Below are 18,285 nucleotides of genomic sequence, written 5' to 3' on the forward strand. Positions count from 1 at the left end.
CTGTAGACAGGTAGCGGAGGGTGTAAACCCACTCTCAGTGCATGCTTGAGTTTGGAGCGTTTCGTTTCCTGAAGTTTTATGGGTTCTTCTTTCTAAAGTAATACATTATTTTGTTAAAAATGAATCATGAATAGACAGTGTTACTATACTGCTTCACTATTACATGATGCGATAGATCACGTTAAATGAATACTTTCAAATTAAAGAGTCTAATCTAGCACGGTAGTGTAGGAAATCTGGTTAGTCACGGTATGTAGCATCGCACCGCTGTGTCTGCCTGTATCACTATACGCTGTTCTGCTTAATATATACAAATACACTGATAACAACAGGGTCACATTACATATTTATTTGAACATAAGTAAGTAAAAGGTATTATACTGTATATACACAGAAACATTAGAAGGGGAATAAAGCAGCCTTGTGGACATTTTTATGTTCTCATGCGCTCCCTACTCAGGATACTGAACTACTGGATTCATTCACATCACGGAGATCCATTTAGATACATTTCAGATACATTTCATAGCCATGACTGTATATATGAGTGGATAAAGTGGTGCCATCGACTCCCATAGTATAGTCGTGAAGCCTAAATTTGGCTGAAAGTTTCCATAATGAAGTGAATTGAGTTTGTTCAAGTCAAAACTGCAGCTAGATTTTTTAGAGCTCGGTCATGATCGACAGAGCGAGCATTCGCTAGCTAGCAGATGTTAGCTAATCCCGTCGCGTTAATCACAGTAACGTAACTAGAAGTATATAAATGAAATGAAAATACACTAGTAAACAGCAGTCAAGATTTACACTCAAAACAACACATCTCGGCATATTCGCTCTGAGACCTGCGGGAAGTTACCCGTTTAAATGGAAAGGTGCACTTTTTTTTTTTTATGCACCGCTCATTCTGTCGCTGGAGTTTGTTTAAAAAAAAAATAAAAATAAAAAATAAAAATAAAAAACGAGTGACTGGCTAACCTTACCTGGCTACTTTAAGAGTCAATAATAAATTGTTATGAAATGTAGATAGAGTTAGCTGTCCTGGTTTATGCCATCACTACGTTCATGTCATCACTACGTTCATGTCAGAGACTTTATGGGCTTCGGGTACGTGTTAGAAAATGGGCGCATGTTCATGAGGCTAGATTGTGTTTCTAGCGGTTCAGCAGCCCACTCCAAAACTGTGGATCAGGTTATCAACCACGGCATGTTAATTATCATCAAATCACCTGATAAAAATGCATTTATTCTTAGGAAACATAGTGGGGTAGATATCGCATTCATCTACGTGTATAAGAACGACAGGACACTATTCTCAAAAATAATTTGCGAAGACTTTAAAAAAAAAACAAAAAAAAAAACACGGGAATGGGCGGGGCTAAAAACTGTACTGCAGCCAGCCACTAGAGGGCCTCAGAGACATTTCCACTTGACTCTTAAACCCCTGTTACGATGTTCGCCCATATATTTTTATATATATATATATATATATATATATATATATATATATATATATATATATATATATATATACACAGTCATTGTTCAGAGATGCTTTAATCCAAAGCAACACTTTGGAAAGGCCAACCAAGCACACAGCTTGGGTTAAAAGTCTCACTCAGGGGATCAGTGTCGGCTCTCTGGCAGTCCTGGGATTTGAACTCACAACCTTCTGAACAACAGAACACTCAAATATGTGCAAAAATAAAAATTGGTTTATAAAACAGGCACTTAAGGTTACATTTTAAACGGTTATTAAGTAACATTAGAAATATAGACATACAGAGAATAGTATAACAAAGTGTATAATTGTTATGGATCTACTGTATAAAATACCAATATTACACATTAAAAAGGAAACAGGAGCGATTCAGGGGACTCAGACGGACCGGAGTAAGATGTTGGCATTCTTGGTCTTTATTCGTATTCGGCTGTTCCTCCTGATATCTGTAGCACAAAATACAGATCTTTACTGATTAAGTAAATAAATAGACTTACACTTAAAGCAATGCCATGAAGTACATTATATCTGTGTAATGCTGTTACGAAGTGGTCAGAGTTCAGTGAATGAAGAAACATACCTTTCAGGCAGGTTTTCATGCACAGCCTCTTGAAGGCAAAGTTGTTCTTGTTTCCCCCGCAGCCGCTGTACTTGAAGGCATGACAGCGCTTAGTTATGGAGTTGTAGAAAAATCTCCTCTCCGTGCCGTCACATCCGCCCTGTTCGACAGGACTCAGGCAGTAATCGGGAACGTCCAGCTCTAAAAACAAAGAGAGAGAGAGAGAGAGAGAGAGAGAGAGATGGCAATAATGTCATTTAGGTTTGTTAGGCAGGTTTAAATGGAACTAGGTTTAGGGTCAGTTTAGAGTTCATGGAAAGTTTAGACCTGACAGACAGACAGACAGACAGACAGACAGAGAGAGAGGCAGACAGACAAAGTGATAAACACAGGCAGAGACAGATTAAACAGATAGATAACAGACAGAGGGACAATCAGAGCGAGCAACAGACAGACAGAGTCAAAGAGAGACAGACAAACAGACTCGGGACAGACAGACATAAAGACAGAGCGACATGCACATAGAGTGACAGCCAGACAGAGTCAAAGAGAGACAGGCAGACACAGTGACAGACAGACAGATCTATAAAGACAGAGTGATAGGCACACAGGAAGAGTGACAGACAGATAGAGTGACAGCCGGTCTTTGATAGACAAAGACAGACAGATCAGCAAACACAAACAGACAGTGACAAACACAGACAGAGAATCAAAATGACAACACGGACAGAAGTAGTGACAGAGTGATCGACAGAGTGGTAAATAGACAGAACAACAGGCAGACAGAGAGACAGAGCAACAAACTCAGACACAAGAAACATAAACGTGAGTGACGGATGCAGACAGACAGACAGAATGACATACAGGCAAAGAGGCAGAGTGTGTGACAAACACAGAGAGTGATAGACCGCGTGACAAACACGGGCGGAGAGACAGACAGAGCGACAGACCGCGTGACAAACACGGGCGGAGAGACAGACAGAGCGACAGACCGCGTGACAAACACGGGCGGAGAGACAGACAGAGCGACAGACCGCGTGACAAACACGGGCGGAGGGACAGACAGAGCGACAGACCGCGTGACAAACACGGGCGGAGAGACAGACAGAGCGTGTGACAAACACAGACAGAGCGACAGACCGCTTGACAAACACGGGCGGAGAGACAGGAGAAGAAAACTGTCTGTTTACCCGTGTTGGTGTTGAACTCCGGCCTCTGCATCCTCTGAGGCTGTGTGTGAGACGCGGACCCCGAGTGAACGTCTAAAAGCAACACACGCTTTCATTACAACATCGACGTGCAGTCATGTCAGCCATTTTGAAGCTGTCATAATGCACTGAAAAGTGTGATCCTGATGGGTCCTACTATTACACCAGGAACTTTTGATACCACAAACATTATAAAGATGGTATGATAATGCACAGGAGTCATGTACCAGGTATAATGACCGCCGGCACATTAGATTCTGCCTTCTCTTCAGCCTTCAGACCGTCTCGTGGGTCCTCGGTGTCATTACCTGCTGATAGGAAACAAAAATCGGTCATTCTCATTGTCTAAATCTTTCCTCCTATGAACGGACGTTTCGGTCGGCGATTTATACAATGACCGCCAAAAAGACAATTCGTTTCTCATTCGTTGCTGGGTTTTAATAACCGATGGAATAAAACAACTCTTGCTGTTGAACTTTACTTAATCTACACTTAAGTTTGTGAGACATCATTGTGTTCTTGGCAAAAGCTGCACGTGGATGATGCCTGTGTCCTGTTCTTTGACGGCGACGCCAATCAGTAACGTGGCTGATTAAAGGGTTGTAAAAGTACGATCGTGTCTCGAGGTTAATAGAACTATAGAGATGCCACACAACACTTAAATGAATTATGTTCAGGGTAGGAGAGAAGAGCGACTCGAGGGTTAATCAAGATAATAAGACTGAACCGCAGCCAAGACCGTTAATAATCACAGTTCTGTCTTTAGATTAGACTGAACAAAAAGTCTCTGCTACAAGTCAACACGATCTTATATTTAGTTCAAGGCTGTTGGTTTTTTTTCTTTTTGGAAACTGAATGCAATTTTGTTTCCAATAATAATTTCAGAAACATGTCTTAATTTCTCTCAATCGCGTTGAAATGTATTAAAAATGAGCGAAAAAAGTGTCGAAATAACGACTGGTGTTTGAAAATCTGACACCAAAAAGTACATTTAGTTGCTGTCGCCTTTCCTCCATCTCATATTTACCCCTGATCCCCAATCACACACCGTCTAAGACTTTATGGGCTTCGGGTACGTGTTAGAAAATGGGCGCATGTTCATGAGGCTAGATTGTGTTTCTAGCGGTTCAGCAGCCCCCTCCAAAACTGTGGATCAGGTTATCAACCACGGCATGTTAATTATCATCAAATCACCTGATAAAAATGCATTTATTCTTAGGAAACATATTGGGGTAGATATCGCATTCATCTACGTGTATAAGAACGACAGGACACTATTCTCAAAAATAATTTGCGAAGACTTTTAAAAAAAACAAAAAAAAAGTTTGGCTTGTTTTCCATTCACTTACACGGGAATGGACGGAGCTAAAAACTGTACTGCAGCCAGCCACTAGAGGGCCTCACAGACATTTTCACTCTACTCTTAAACCCCTGATACGATGTTCGCCCATATATATATATATATATATATATATACATGTGTGTGTATTATATATATATATATATATTATATATTAGAGCCATTGTTCAGAGATGCTTTAATCCACTGTCTAGTTCTAAAAATATCGTTCTTGCGGTTTATTATGGGATTTAAGAGAACCGTAGTGTGCGTTTTGAGTAAGGGGTAAAACAGTAGGGCTTATGCTTTTATCGGGAAATAATCGCCGACGAGGTGGAGTGATGTGGGACTGAGCAGACGCTAAGAAGAAGCGGATTAATTCCCAATAAACGCACGATCAAAATGCCCTCCTATACCGCAGCAATTTGCCAACGACATTAATGAAGAATACGATGTCTTTAATAACCATTTATAATTACATTTAATGACGTGGAACATTCATAAGACAAGTTAGTTCCTCTCGTGTTACTGAGAAACCGCAATGTCCACCGTCCTGAAGACTTTCCAGTGTTACAAAACGCAGACAATGGAGACTCCTTCCATAAACGTTAAATAAACGTCTACTTACAGAAGGATTCACCATATCAAGAATAAAGCATTTTTCTTTGTTAAATAACAACATTTAAAAAAAAAAGAAAGAAAGAAAAAAAAGAAATCTATTTATTATTAGCCTTAGTTTATATGGAGCCTTAGTGTGTATGAGCGGTTACTATAGAAACTATACCATAATAGGAGCAGAGCATTAATATAAACCTGTAATTTTTCTAACCCAACTGGAACTACTGTCAGAGCTGCTCTCACAGAAAATCTATCAATACCGTCTGCCCAATCAGATTCAAGAATTCAGGAGTGTTGTTGTGTAAAAGAAACGCAACCGTTCCATTACACTGCTGGGAATTAAAAAAAAAAAAAAAAAAAAGAAGGTACAACCCGAGTATAAATAAGACAGGAGAATTAATAAATACGTACGCGGGCATCGGTCCTGACATTCTTTAAGCGTCCTGAAGTTGTTTGCGTTTCCGAAGCAGCCACCGTAGAAGAAGCGTCTGCACTCGTTCACCTTGCTGTCGAAGAAGTAGCGCGGTACGAGGCCTCGGCAAGGACCCGGCTCATCCTCCAGGTGGCATGGACTCTTTTTGGCTACGGGAAACAAACAAATCACTTTAAAAAAAAAGGATGCGAGGCGGTGATTTGATCGCTATTTGTCCTGCCTTAAGAAATGGTTTGGCTAAAACTGACAGTGCCTTGCATAAGTTTTCACCCCCGTGACCTTGTTCATATTTCGCAATTTGCAACCTGGAATTGAAACAGACTTAACTGGGATTTTTATGGCATGGATCTACACAATATATTCCATAACATTAAAGTGTGTGTGTCGGGGGGGATCGAGGTAGTTTGCAAAAAAAAAAACAACTCAATAATAATAATAATAATAATAATAAATATCTGTGATTGACTAACCCTTGTTTTGCTGTTAAACCCCTAAATTAGTTGCAACCAGCTCACATCAGAAGTCCTAGAATTCTAGAATGAGTTGAATGGTGAGATCATGTGACGCTTATTACACACAGGCCGACTCCGTAAATACACCTGTTACTGTTCCCCTAAAAGTTTTTAAAAGTAATACCTAAACAAACAGCATCATGAAGACCAAGGAGATATCAAGACAATTCTAGGGAAAAATTATCACCATTAAATCCATTATTTGGGAAGAGAGAGAGAGAGAGAGAGAGAAGAATATGGCACAACAAATGACTCTGTCTAGAGGAGACCATCCCATAGGTAAGGAGCACTTTAATCAGACAAGTGATGAAGGGTAACTCTGATAAGGCTAACACAATACTACCATCACCATGCTTCACCGTGGTAATGGCGTTCTCAGCATGACTAGCAGAGTTTCTGCCAAACGTAGAAAAAAAAAAAAAAGGGTTTAAATTATGGTCCGATTACTCCAGAGAACCGTTTTCCACGTGTGCTGCATCTCCAATCTGCCTTTCAGACTGGATTTCAAATCGGATTTCGTTCGGCCCAGGTTTGTAAAGTGTACAGCGTGAACGTTTGCCGCAGAAACCTAGAAATCAGACAGATTCACATACGTTGAGTGAAAAACGAACCTGAAACAATATTCCCGATTCCCGGGTGTTCGTTTCCGAAGACACTCGGATGAGCGATCCTCGTGGCAGGCCGTCACTTTGACGTCGGGCCGACCGGTGCGGTTTACTTCCAGCTATAAGGACGCGGCCACTTCATAATATCCTGACAAGCCCTCCTTTTGTCATGCAAACTTCATTTATAGAAGCTGCTAATTAAGATATTTTGCTTGAGTGGATATCCATCAGGATGTCAGGCAGCCCCAACGTTCTCAGAGCCATACCATATTAAAGTGCCGTGTCCTTTCGCCTCCTTTTCTCTCAGCTACATCCTGTGCACTGAAACGCGACACAACCTGCCCTCGCCAAATCACCAATACCATTTGGATTTAAAGTGCGCAACCTGACATAGCGTGAGGCACAATTTACTCAACAGTAGTTTATTATTTACTGCAGGACCTACTCATACTAACCAGGACGAAACGAGACATATTCGTCAGACTTATTCGGCGCCTGCGTAACGATACACATTCAAAATAGATCACGTATAATGTCGCTTAGGCTTTACTTTGTCATCACTAAGCTGAAGCATATTTCCTTCGGTCCTTAAACGGGACGCAAAAACGAGATTTTCCTTACAGAATGTGCTACACTGCTATTTTATACACGCCCCACACCCGCTCTCCCTTGCCACATCCCCTTCTCTGAACCCTTTCCACAATACTAAATGCCACTCTGTCATTTTTATCCCAAGTAAAATTGGTTACATGACTACTTAGAATTCAGACAGCTGCAGACTCCAAGATAAAATGATGAACGAAGCTGTTTATAAAAGCAAAGCGTAGCGATACAATACTTAAACATAACGTGAGTGCTGCTATTTGTTCATCACATACTTCATTACTTTATTCTCCTAGCTAGCTAGATAGCAGTCGGCTAGTCAGCAAACTGGCTAATTAGCTAGTTGATTGATGATAACTCGTTGCTCAGGACAACTAGCATTTTCTCTGGTATCATTATTTGTCCTTAGAGGTTAGAATCTCTTCACAATCCCGATTCGATTTCGACTCAGAGTGCCACATGCTACTATAAAGGAAATAATTAGCATACCTTTTAGCTGGAAAACTGGACGCACCTCTGCGTATGGTTCAAAGAAAACCGCTAGTTAATACTCTTGCTATACAGCAGGCTAATACATGCCTCTGTCATCATTTTGAATATATATATATATATAGTTTTTTTGCACCAATACCAAGCAATTTGAAGACCACTGTCCCAAAATGTCTTCTTGTGTACATAAAAAAGGATTTTTATGAGAGCAGCTTTGACAAATTTGCTGTTTATAAGTTTATATAATAATATGTGTAGGATCTCAGGGCGAACCAGGCAGCAACGATGTAACAGGAAGAAATAAAACAATGAGCCACATTCCATTTAGGGGGCCCAAACCTACACCCTCGGACCATTCAAACCAGAAGTCAGAGACTCTGTCAGGATTGGTACCAGCTAGTCTGGGTTCAATTCAATTCAATTTGATCTGTATGGTGCTTTTAACAACGGACATTGTCTGAAAGCAGCTTTACAGAAACATATAAACACAGGATAGAGATTTTAAGTGTGTGAATTTATCCATATTGAGCGAGCCGGTGGTGACGGTGGTGAGGAAAAACTCCCTGAGATGATATGAGGAAGAAACCTTGAGAGGAACCAGACTCAGAAGGCAACCCGTCCTCATCTGGGTAACGACGGATAGTGTGAACGTAAAGGAAAGTTCATTATGGTTTTAAAATGAAGTCTAAAAATTAAAAAGTATAGTCGCAAACGTAGTCCCAGCCACCACAGAGAGAATGTCCACGTGGAATTGAGGTCCAAAACCATGTCCATGGTACTTCAAGCGGTACCGTCCTACGCACTCTCCAGGCTGCACTGGGTTGTGGATGAACAAATGACACGAGCGGATCAGATGATTTAATTCCGTCAGTATTTGTTCTGCTTAAACTCACAGGTCAGATTTAGTGAAGGGATTCCTAACCAGACTCTCACATCCATGAATAATGCACAGAGCATCATGGCGTCATGGGAAATGTGCAGGGAAACGAGGTTGTTTCCGCATCATCCCTGTTGGTGGAGCTTTTATTCCCGTGGCGTGTTTCTAACCATGTCGCTTTTACACTCACCCAAACACATTCAATATTGCATTGCAAGAAAATGGCCCCTAAGAGCAAAGCTGATGAAGCATGTAACTCCCTGTGGATCCACCTCACACTCGAGTTATTTAAGTTGCGCTGCCCACTTCGGCCACTAGATGGAGACATTTGTCCTCCAAACACACGTTCCTCATTAGATAAGTGTTGACTTGGGCATTAAAGGCTCCTAAGATTTGAATGAATCTCTCCCAGTGCACAGGGGAAATGATCATTCTAAATCACTGCTCTCTGAAGGAGGAAGAAGGATCTGGAAACGGGTCACTCATCAGGGTGAACATCTTCTCATACACACATCTTCTCATACACACACACACACACACACACACACACACACAGACTACACACACTGCATATTCTCATACACACACAGAAACTACACACACTGTATCTTCTCCTACACACACACACACACTGCATCTTCTCATATACACACACAGAAACTACACACACTGTATCTTCTCCTACACACACACACACACACACACACACTGCATCTTCTCATACACATACACACAAACACTGCATCTTCTCCTACACACACACACACACACACACACTGCATCTTCTCATACACATACACACACAGACTACACACACTGCATCTTCTCACACACACAGACACAGACTACACACACTGCATCTTCTCATACACACATACACATGCACACACACACACAGACTACACACACTGCATCTTCTCATATACACACACACACAGACTACACACACTGCATCTTCTCATACACACATACACATGCACACACACACACACAGACTACACACACTGCATCTTCTCATATACACACACAGAAACTACACACACTGCATCTTCTCCTACACACACACACACACACACTGCATCTTCTCATACACATACACACACAGACTACACACACTGCATCTTCTCACACACACAGACACAGACTACACACACTGCATCTTCTCATATACACACACACACAGACTACACACACTGCATCTTCTCACACACACAGACACAGACTACACACACTGCATCTTCTCATACACACATACACATGCACACACACACACAGACTACACACACTGCATCTTCTCATATACACACACAGAAACTACACACACTGTATCTTCTCCTACACACACACAAACACTGCATCTTCTCCCACACACACACACACACACACACACACACACACTGCATCTTCTCATACACACACACACACACACACACACACACACACACTGCATCTTCTCATACACACAGACACACAGACACACACACTGCATCTTCTCATACACACAGACACACACAGACACACACTGCATCTTCTCATACACACAGACACACACACACACACACACACACACACTGCATCTTCTCATACACATTGACACACACAGACACACACACACACACACACACAGAGTTGAGAGTCAGTACTTCAAAATTTCCAAATGTATCTGTTTTTCCTACAGCTAACACACGTTTCTGGTCAATCCTTTGAAGACTAGCGTAAACTCCAGAATTATTGGCACCCTCGGTAAAAATGTTTTTTTTTAAATGCTAAAAAATGTATCTGTGGTTAATTAGTTCAGATCACACTGAAAATAAAGAGAGAAACTGAACCTGTAATTGCTCTAAACACATGTTCAGTTTGTCCATATAAGCATTAAAAGGTTCCTCCTTATTGTGAGATTATTCATTCATCTTCAGTATTCGCTTTATCCTAGATTCTGGATCCGCGCCCTGTTCGGGACGCTGGTCCCGCAGGGCACCAAATGGGCTTCCACACACATTCACACACACTGCCACACCTATGGGCATTTTAGCGTAGCCAATCCAGCAATGTTTTTGGAGGTCTGAAGAAAACCGGATAACCAGGAAAACACCCACTGGGACATGGGGAAACACATGGAATTCCACACAGACATTAACTCGAGCTCAGGATTGAACCTGGGAACCTGCTCTACAGAAAATGGCACCAAAGTGTCTACACTTTATCCTCGTCAAGAAACCCAGATTTTAAAGCTTCCGTGTGGAATCCCATTCGAGTTTTAGACCAATTAAACTTGAAAAGAATGCTTGAGAAACTTTATTTCTAAAATTTCCATGTTGGATTCTGCTTCACTTCACGTCACACCGGATAAAAGCATCCACCAGATGAGTAAAAAAAAAAAAAAAAAAAAAAAAATGCAAACGTAGCGTCCATACCGAAGCTCCAACTCTTAGCAAACGATCCCGAAAAGAAATGAATCCGCTTAGGCGGGCTTGTTCTTTTCTGAGCCACGTTTTCAATTTAGGAAGTGATGCACTGCAAGCCACAAATCCGCTCCGTGTGTAACTTTCCATTTCTCTCAATGAACTGGCTGAAGTTTTAATCTGAGACGGGACTATGAGAGACTATGAGAGATTACTCGACACTCTCTGTGCGCAGTGACGTCTCAGGGTTTCCAGAGGCGGTGGAAGGAGATGCAACATGATTCATTAAACCACAGAGCTGGAACCAAGCTGATGTGGCACTTTTTCCTTCTTTTCTAGAACCACGGAAGAAATTAGAATATTTTTGAAGCAGGATTCCTTACTTTTAAATAGGCGACAATAAGAGTGAATTGTATTTCTTATCTGTTTGGAAAAAATACTGAAGGTACTGAACGAGTGATCGACTTAACAAGCACATTTTAATAAATATTCTAGCAAGTCCTTGCACTTTTTTTTTTCCTTGCAGTAACATACAGCCATAATGTTAAAACCATCTGCCTAATATTCGTGCCACCAAAACAGCTCTAACCCGTCGAGGCATGGACTCCACAAGACCTCTGAAGGTGTGCCGTGGTATCTGGCACCAAGACGTTAGCAGCAGATCCTTTACTTCCTCTAAGTTGCGAGGTGCGGCCTCCATGGATCGGACTTGTTTGTCTAGAAGATTCCACAGACGCTCGATCGGATTGATATCTGGGGAATTTGGAGGCCGGGTCAACACCTTGAACTCCTTGTTATGTTCCTCAAACTGCTCCTGAACAATTTCTGCAGTGTTCCAGGACGCATTATCCTGCTGAAAGACGCCACTGTCATTAGGGAATACCGTTGCCATGAAGGGGTGTACTCGGTCTGAAACAATGTATAGGAAGGAGGTACGTGTCAAAGTAACATCCAGATGAATGCCAGGACCCAAGATTTCCCAGCAGAACACTGCCCAGAGCATCACACTGCCTCCGCCGGCTCGCCTTCTTCCCATCGTGCATCCTGTCGCCGTCTCTTTCCCAGGTAAGCGACGCACACGCACCCGGCTGTCCACATGATGTAAAAGAAAACGTGATTCGTCAGACCAGGCCGCCTTCTTCCAGTGCTCCGTGGTCCAGTTCTGAAACCGGATTCTGTGCCTCTCCACTCTTCCTCCAGCCTCTGGGACCTTGATTTCCAAATGAAATGCAAACTTTACTTACATCTGAAAAGAGGACTTTGGATCATCGAGCAACGGCCCGGTTCTTTTTCTCCTTAGCTCAGGTAAGACGCTTCTGGCCTCGTCTCTGGTTCAGGAGTGGCTTGACACTAGGAATACGACACTGCGACATTTCTGTATTATAAATTCTTTATTCTAATATCTTGAGATTTGATTTCCATGAGCTGTAAGCCGTAATCATCACGACTAAAACAAAAATAAGGCTTGAAGTATTTCACTTTATATGTAATGAATCTAGAATATATGAAAGTTCCACCTTTTGCATTAAATTACGGAAAAAAAATGAACTTTTCCACGATATTGACATTTTTTGAGATGCACCTGTATAGCTAGTGCATTGAGCTAGCTCCTCAGACGGAGGATGTTGTCTACAGCAGTGTCTAGGAGATATTTCCATACTAACAGTGACCTAAGAGTTGAACTGCATATGATCTGACTCTAAACTAGCTGAGTGGGATTTGATCGTGATGTGCGACTCGCGGCTCTGAGCGCGTTCTTTCACGCGGCGCCGATCACAACGAACGCAGAGGGAATTCCCTTAGGAGTGGATGGTAATGGAATTTCTTTAACGTCTGAATAGTCGACATCCCGACAGTGGCGATTACGTGAATGTATTAGTTGAGACATTTTATAACCGATGCCACCCTGAGGAACTACCAGAGTGAATATGTAGAAGCTGATATTTCTAGAATGCGTTTTCCTTCATTTGTAAGATATGTAAGATTTTAACCTTGCATACGTGACCATTTTAAAAAAAGCATTGAGGTCAAATCAGGGCATGTCAGAAAGTGGTGTAGGACACGCCCCTCTGTGTACAAAAACATGAAAGTCACGACAGTCTGAAAGTACCAACTTTTAGCATGAAGAATATCCATCAAGCCGTGATTCAGCATCGGAATGATTTACAGCGCTGAATAAATGGGATGTGCTGAAGTAGTTTATGCCATTAGAGACAAATGCTCTGCCAAGAAGAACAGAAAAGCATGTTATTTAGTCTGTCTTTTTTATCTGAATGCCAAGTGAAATCATAAATCTTGCTTCAACTCATCATCTGGACTCAAACTGCACGGTTTCCACTCAAATGTTTCGGCCATTTTCTAAAAAGCAGACACATTTTAAAACAGAAGTGACAACTGGTGAGAAATTTTAAAAGCTTATATGCTATTTGAAAGTTTACACGCAAACGAAGTCACAAATCTCAGACAATGAAGTTGTTCTCATTACATGAGTTAGTACATGTACATGAGAGCAGCTCTGAGTGGGCGTGTCTTGGATTCAATTTCAGTACGTGTTTGAGTCCATATATGGAAGTCTTCAAACAGGAAGAAGGAGGTCATTGGCAATTTGAGAAAGTATGTACTTAGTTCTCTAATTCCAAGCCAATTTCACAAATGTTCATAATATTCTCTACTCATTCACTAGCTAGCTGGCTAAAATAAGCTAATCGAGTGTGATCGTATAACCGCTTCTGAAAGCTGGACACCTAGTCCGAAATATTTAAAAACAAGTTTACAGTATGTATTGCTTCAAAGCCACACCCACCTGCCCCACTCAAAGACACACCCATCCTTCTGTCTGAAAAAAAAACGCCCTCCTTGTTCGACAAAATGCTGAGAAAGTTGTACTTTTACATGAATGTAACCCGAAGAGCAGCTAGCTAAAAGCCTGCTAGATAAGAGGCTAAGTAACAGTTAGCTAGATGACAAAAATATATTCGAGATACGGGGTAGAGAACTTCGATAGCTTGACATTTTAGTACATTTTTGGTCTCATGAGAAAGTTCCTGCTTCATCTACTAATGTCCTAGTAATAATCTTAGTCTTCTTCATTCATCGCTGTATAGATATTTCGGTAAAAGATTTAAGATGTTTATTAAAATGACCTTTAGTAACACTAACTAGGGATCGTATTCAGTGTTGAGGCACTCGTTTACAATATTTACACAGGGGAAACTTACTGTACTCATACTCAGAGTTGGGTTAAGTCAATTCCCTGGGCTGTACATTCATTTGTATTGATTCAGTGATTATTTTGATTCATTTGTATTGATTCAGTGATTATTTTGATTCATTTGTATTGATTCAGTGATTATTTTGATTCATTTGTATTGATTCATTCATTCATTATATTCATTTATATTGATTCATTCATCTTCACTACGTGCTTTATCCTGGTCAGGGTAACGTTGGATCCAGAGCCTATCCCGGGAACACTGGGCGTACGGCAGGAATACACTCTGGATGGTTCCATCATAGGGCACATTTATCTAAAGATTGATCCAGATGCGTTTCTATCCGCTATAGTATGAATTCTGGATATCTTAAGAACTCGTGAGGTGAAAAACTCAGCCCTTATCGATATCAATTAGAGTATCATTATCCTCTACTGACTGATAGCTTAGAATATAATGAGCTCTCGGGTTGTGCAATCATACTGTTAATCTTTATGATCTGATTACGTGGAAATGGGAGCGCCCTGCTGTTGAACTCATAAACTCATAAACGCGGTGACACTGTTTACACGGTGACTCCTAGGATGGCGTGTTATTTTATTGAGCTTGAGATAATGTTATCTCAGTCAGCATTTCAGGGATGGGTGACAATCCGCTGAATCAGACTGGAAGGTCAAACCACTCAGCACAACTGACAAAGTGGATTACGTAAACCAGTCATTTCATCTGGAAGTGTATGACTCGGAGCTTGGACTGTAGGGAGTGCTTTTTTTTTTTTTTAATTCAAATAAATGAAGTGAATATTAAAATGACTGACTTAATTTTGATTAAGTTTGATTCCTACAGACCTCGCGTTCAACATGGCTAGTCACGAATTACGGGGGGAAAAAACGTTATTTACGTTATTTTGTTTGAGCAGTGTTTATCAACAAATGGCTTAAATAACGCTGTAGCTAAATAAAACTTTAGCTAGAAAATACACCTTATATTTATTGGGGAATTTTCCTTTTGAGCATATTGCTGGCTAGCTAATATCGGTGCTAACTAACTAACTAAGCATGGTGCTATACAAAAAGAGTTTCTAGCTTGTTCAGTCTGCATGGAAAACTCATAAATGATCTTTTTTTTTTTAATTAAATGAAAATGAAAGTGTTGTTGATCTAAATGCTTATGGATATTATCCATCAAAGTTAGCGCAGCCTGTCAGCCTATGTCTGTCCTTGATTTATATAGCACTGTAGTCTATCCATGACTTTGTAGTCTGTATGCATTTCCGATATATATAAATATATCTACAAAATATATGTTTGTTTCCATGGATGGATCTCTAAACTGAACCCAATAATATAAAACTGTCCTGATATTTTATTAACGATTACAAAGTAATATAATACGGCATATTCTTTTATATTTTGACATTTTCTTCGTCATCAAACAGATGCAAAAATAACAAACACCGTTAAAATTACGCACTGATCATTCGCGCGCTAAAACAGTGAAACTATTGTAGCATTTTCATTCAATCGTTTCAGTCGCCATAACAAAATTACAAGCATTACAATATTGAATATTTTCCGAAATTAAAGTCATTTTATCACGTATCGTTTTCATGGCTAAAAACAACATTATCAAGTAATATTATGATAGGCAAACGTCGCACTTTCTGCGCCCCCCCCGGTAAATTCAGCATCTGGCTCATATTTGGGACTCGGATCATTCGATACGTTACTCTCGATAGGCTACTATCGTGTTCATGATTGTGAAAATCAGTATTTTGTTAGCTGACAGCTTCACCATCAGATCCACCGTCAAACGACGCTAATATTCGATTAGAAACAACTTCTGCAGTAAATCGCCGAGCCATGTTTTGCAAGGTTTCTTTGATGCATGAGGTAATTATGATCGACACATTACGTCATCGTTGTTTACTAAACATGGAAAAAGATCTGACGTGATTCAACTCGTTTTCGTTTTTCAACCTGCAATTTTAACAAGGGTGTGCGGATTTTTTTATATATATATCCATTGTACATGTACATACTGTATAACTCATTTAAAAGTCAAGTAGTTCTGCTTTGTTTCTTTTGTCTCTGAATGTTCTGAGAAGCCATGTTGTTTTGCTGAAATTGGAGTTGAGGAGACCATCCTCAGAATGTTCCCGAGTAGGAATTCCGAGATGTACGTAAGCCCTAAGAGGCCATACATTATTATTATTATTATTATTATTATTATTTCTTTCTTGTTTTGTCATCATCCCGACTTGATTTGGTCTGTGTACCCGACATAACAAATGTTAACATGTTGTTTTTATTGTTCTGGAGGAAGCAAAAGCTTTGTGCAATCCTGCAGCATCATGGATGAACAAATTGGATTTTACTTTGACTAGGGACTCACTCAAGCTGAAATACTTGAGTATATAGCTACTTGAGTAAATAGCTCCATGTCTGTCAGTGACTGACATCTACCACATAAGTGTCCGACACTTGAGAACTAGGCTGTCAGGGCTACAATTTTATCGTCGAAGACAGTATAGCGACCCTGAATATGTAGTAGTTTCACCGCCAGCCAACTTGAGGGACCGGGACGTCTACATGGTGACAGAATGACGTCTGAAAGATGCTATTTAACTGCTTTTCAGCTTTTTGTGATGTCAAGATCACGAGAAAACAAGAAAGGAAAAAATAATAATGCATGTCTTCTTAGGGCTTCCGCAGATTTAGAGAGTGTTTTCTTTGTTTCTTTTCTTAGTCGGAAATTACTTTACTCGAATGCAGCATTAGTCACGTAGGAGTCTTCTGGAGTTTAGGTCCTAGGAGTATAGACCTATGCCTTTCCTCCATCACCCAGTCGTGACAATTCAGATACATTTCCAATCCCGTTTCCTGTCAACCTCTGCATTTCCCTGAACAAGTGCAGAACTCTCTTCACCCTTGCTGAGCACCGTCAATTTCATCTTAAGTGGAATAAAAAAAATAAATAAAAAAAAGCAGTAAAACCCACTTACTTACCTTTCACCAGACACATTTTTTCGCATTCCTCTGCCGTCTCGAAATTATTTTCGTTGCCTTGACAGCCGCCGTACTCGAACGGCTCACAGCGGAACGTCTCGACGTTGAAGTAGAATCTGTCCTTTAACGCCTTGCAGGGCCCTTCGTCCTTCTTTAAGGCACACCAGTGATGGAAAATCTTGAGAGGAGGTTGCTCTCCATCTGCAGAGATGAACAAGAGGGCCATGGTTACAACTGGGCCGTGAAAGGATTCAGAAAAAAATTCATTACCGTGGATCTGTGTTCACCTCTGAACGTGTGACTTTTCATAAAAGTAGTGAAAGCAGGATGTCGGAATGTCAAAGTAACTTCACCTTTAGAAGAATAAAGACTCCTAAAACTGTGATATTCTTTCATCTGCCTGTGCTGCCTGGTGCCCCTTTGCTTTTCACACTTCATGGGGTGACAGAAACAAAGAAGCCTGACTAATTCACTGACTTTAAAGTGCACCACGCGCTGCCACTATAAATGCGTTTAAGTGCTAAGTGCAAACTTAGACCGACCCAGACCGTCTCTTCTGACACGACAGTGTTAAAATGGTATTTCTCCTTCTGTTATTTTGATTATGATCAATATAAACAATATTTATAGAAATGGGACCCTGTACATTATAAACCTATATATCTTAAGATGGATCAATCTTTAAATCTAAATAAGACAGCTTCATCATTATCATTATCAAGTGTCATGTTATTTTGAAGAAATAAATAAATAAATAAATAAATAAATAAATAGCAAGTTCGCCCTGTTGAGCGAGCAATTCGGGGCGGTTTTTTTTTTACCACGAAGTGCAAAACGAAGGATGGAAACAATACAAAACGGTGAATTTTACACCGACAGCGTAATTTACTGCCGCCTTCAAGTCTGAACTGAAATGATGCTT

The 18,285-nt window shown here is 40.6% G+C and overlaps 1 protein-coding gene across 2 annotated transcripts in view; it reads right to left on the reverse strand.

Moving 5' to 3' along the window:
- Window positions 1–1,516: 1,516 nt before the first annotated feature.
- The window catches only part of tfpia (tissue factor pathway inhibitor a), a 40,815-nt gene continuing 24,046 nt past the window's right edge, over window positions 1,517–18,285 (reverse strand). Inside the window, exons 2-7 of one of the 2 annotated variants that reach the window (XM_053626260.1) lie at window positions 17,364–17,564; window positions 5,634–5,804; window positions 3,493–3,573; window positions 3,248–3,319; window positions 2,079–2,258; window positions 1,517–1,944 (exon numbers count right to left, since the gene is read on the reverse strand). In XM_053626260.1, the coding sequence (XP_053482235.1) occupies window positions 1,877–1,944; window positions 2,079–2,258; window positions 3,248–3,319; window positions 3,493–3,573; window positions 5,634–5,804; window positions 17,364–17,564 (773 nt within the window). In that variant the 3' untranslated portion in view covers window positions 1,517–1,876. Of the gene's footprint in view, window positions 1,945–2,078; window positions 2,259–3,247; window positions 3,320–3,492; window positions 3,577–5,633; window positions 5,805–17,363; window positions 17,565–18,285 lie in introns of both variants that reach the window. The other variant, XM_053626259.1, reaches the window with a different exon arrangement.

This window comes from Ictalurus furcatus, chromosome 6 (genome assembly GCF_023375685.1).
Source record: "Ictalurus furcatus strain D&B chromosome 6, Billie_1.0, whole genome shotgun sequence".
Lineage (NCBI taxonomy): Eukaryota > Metazoa > Chordata > Actinopteri > Siluriformes > Ictaluridae > Ictalurus > Ictalurus furcatus.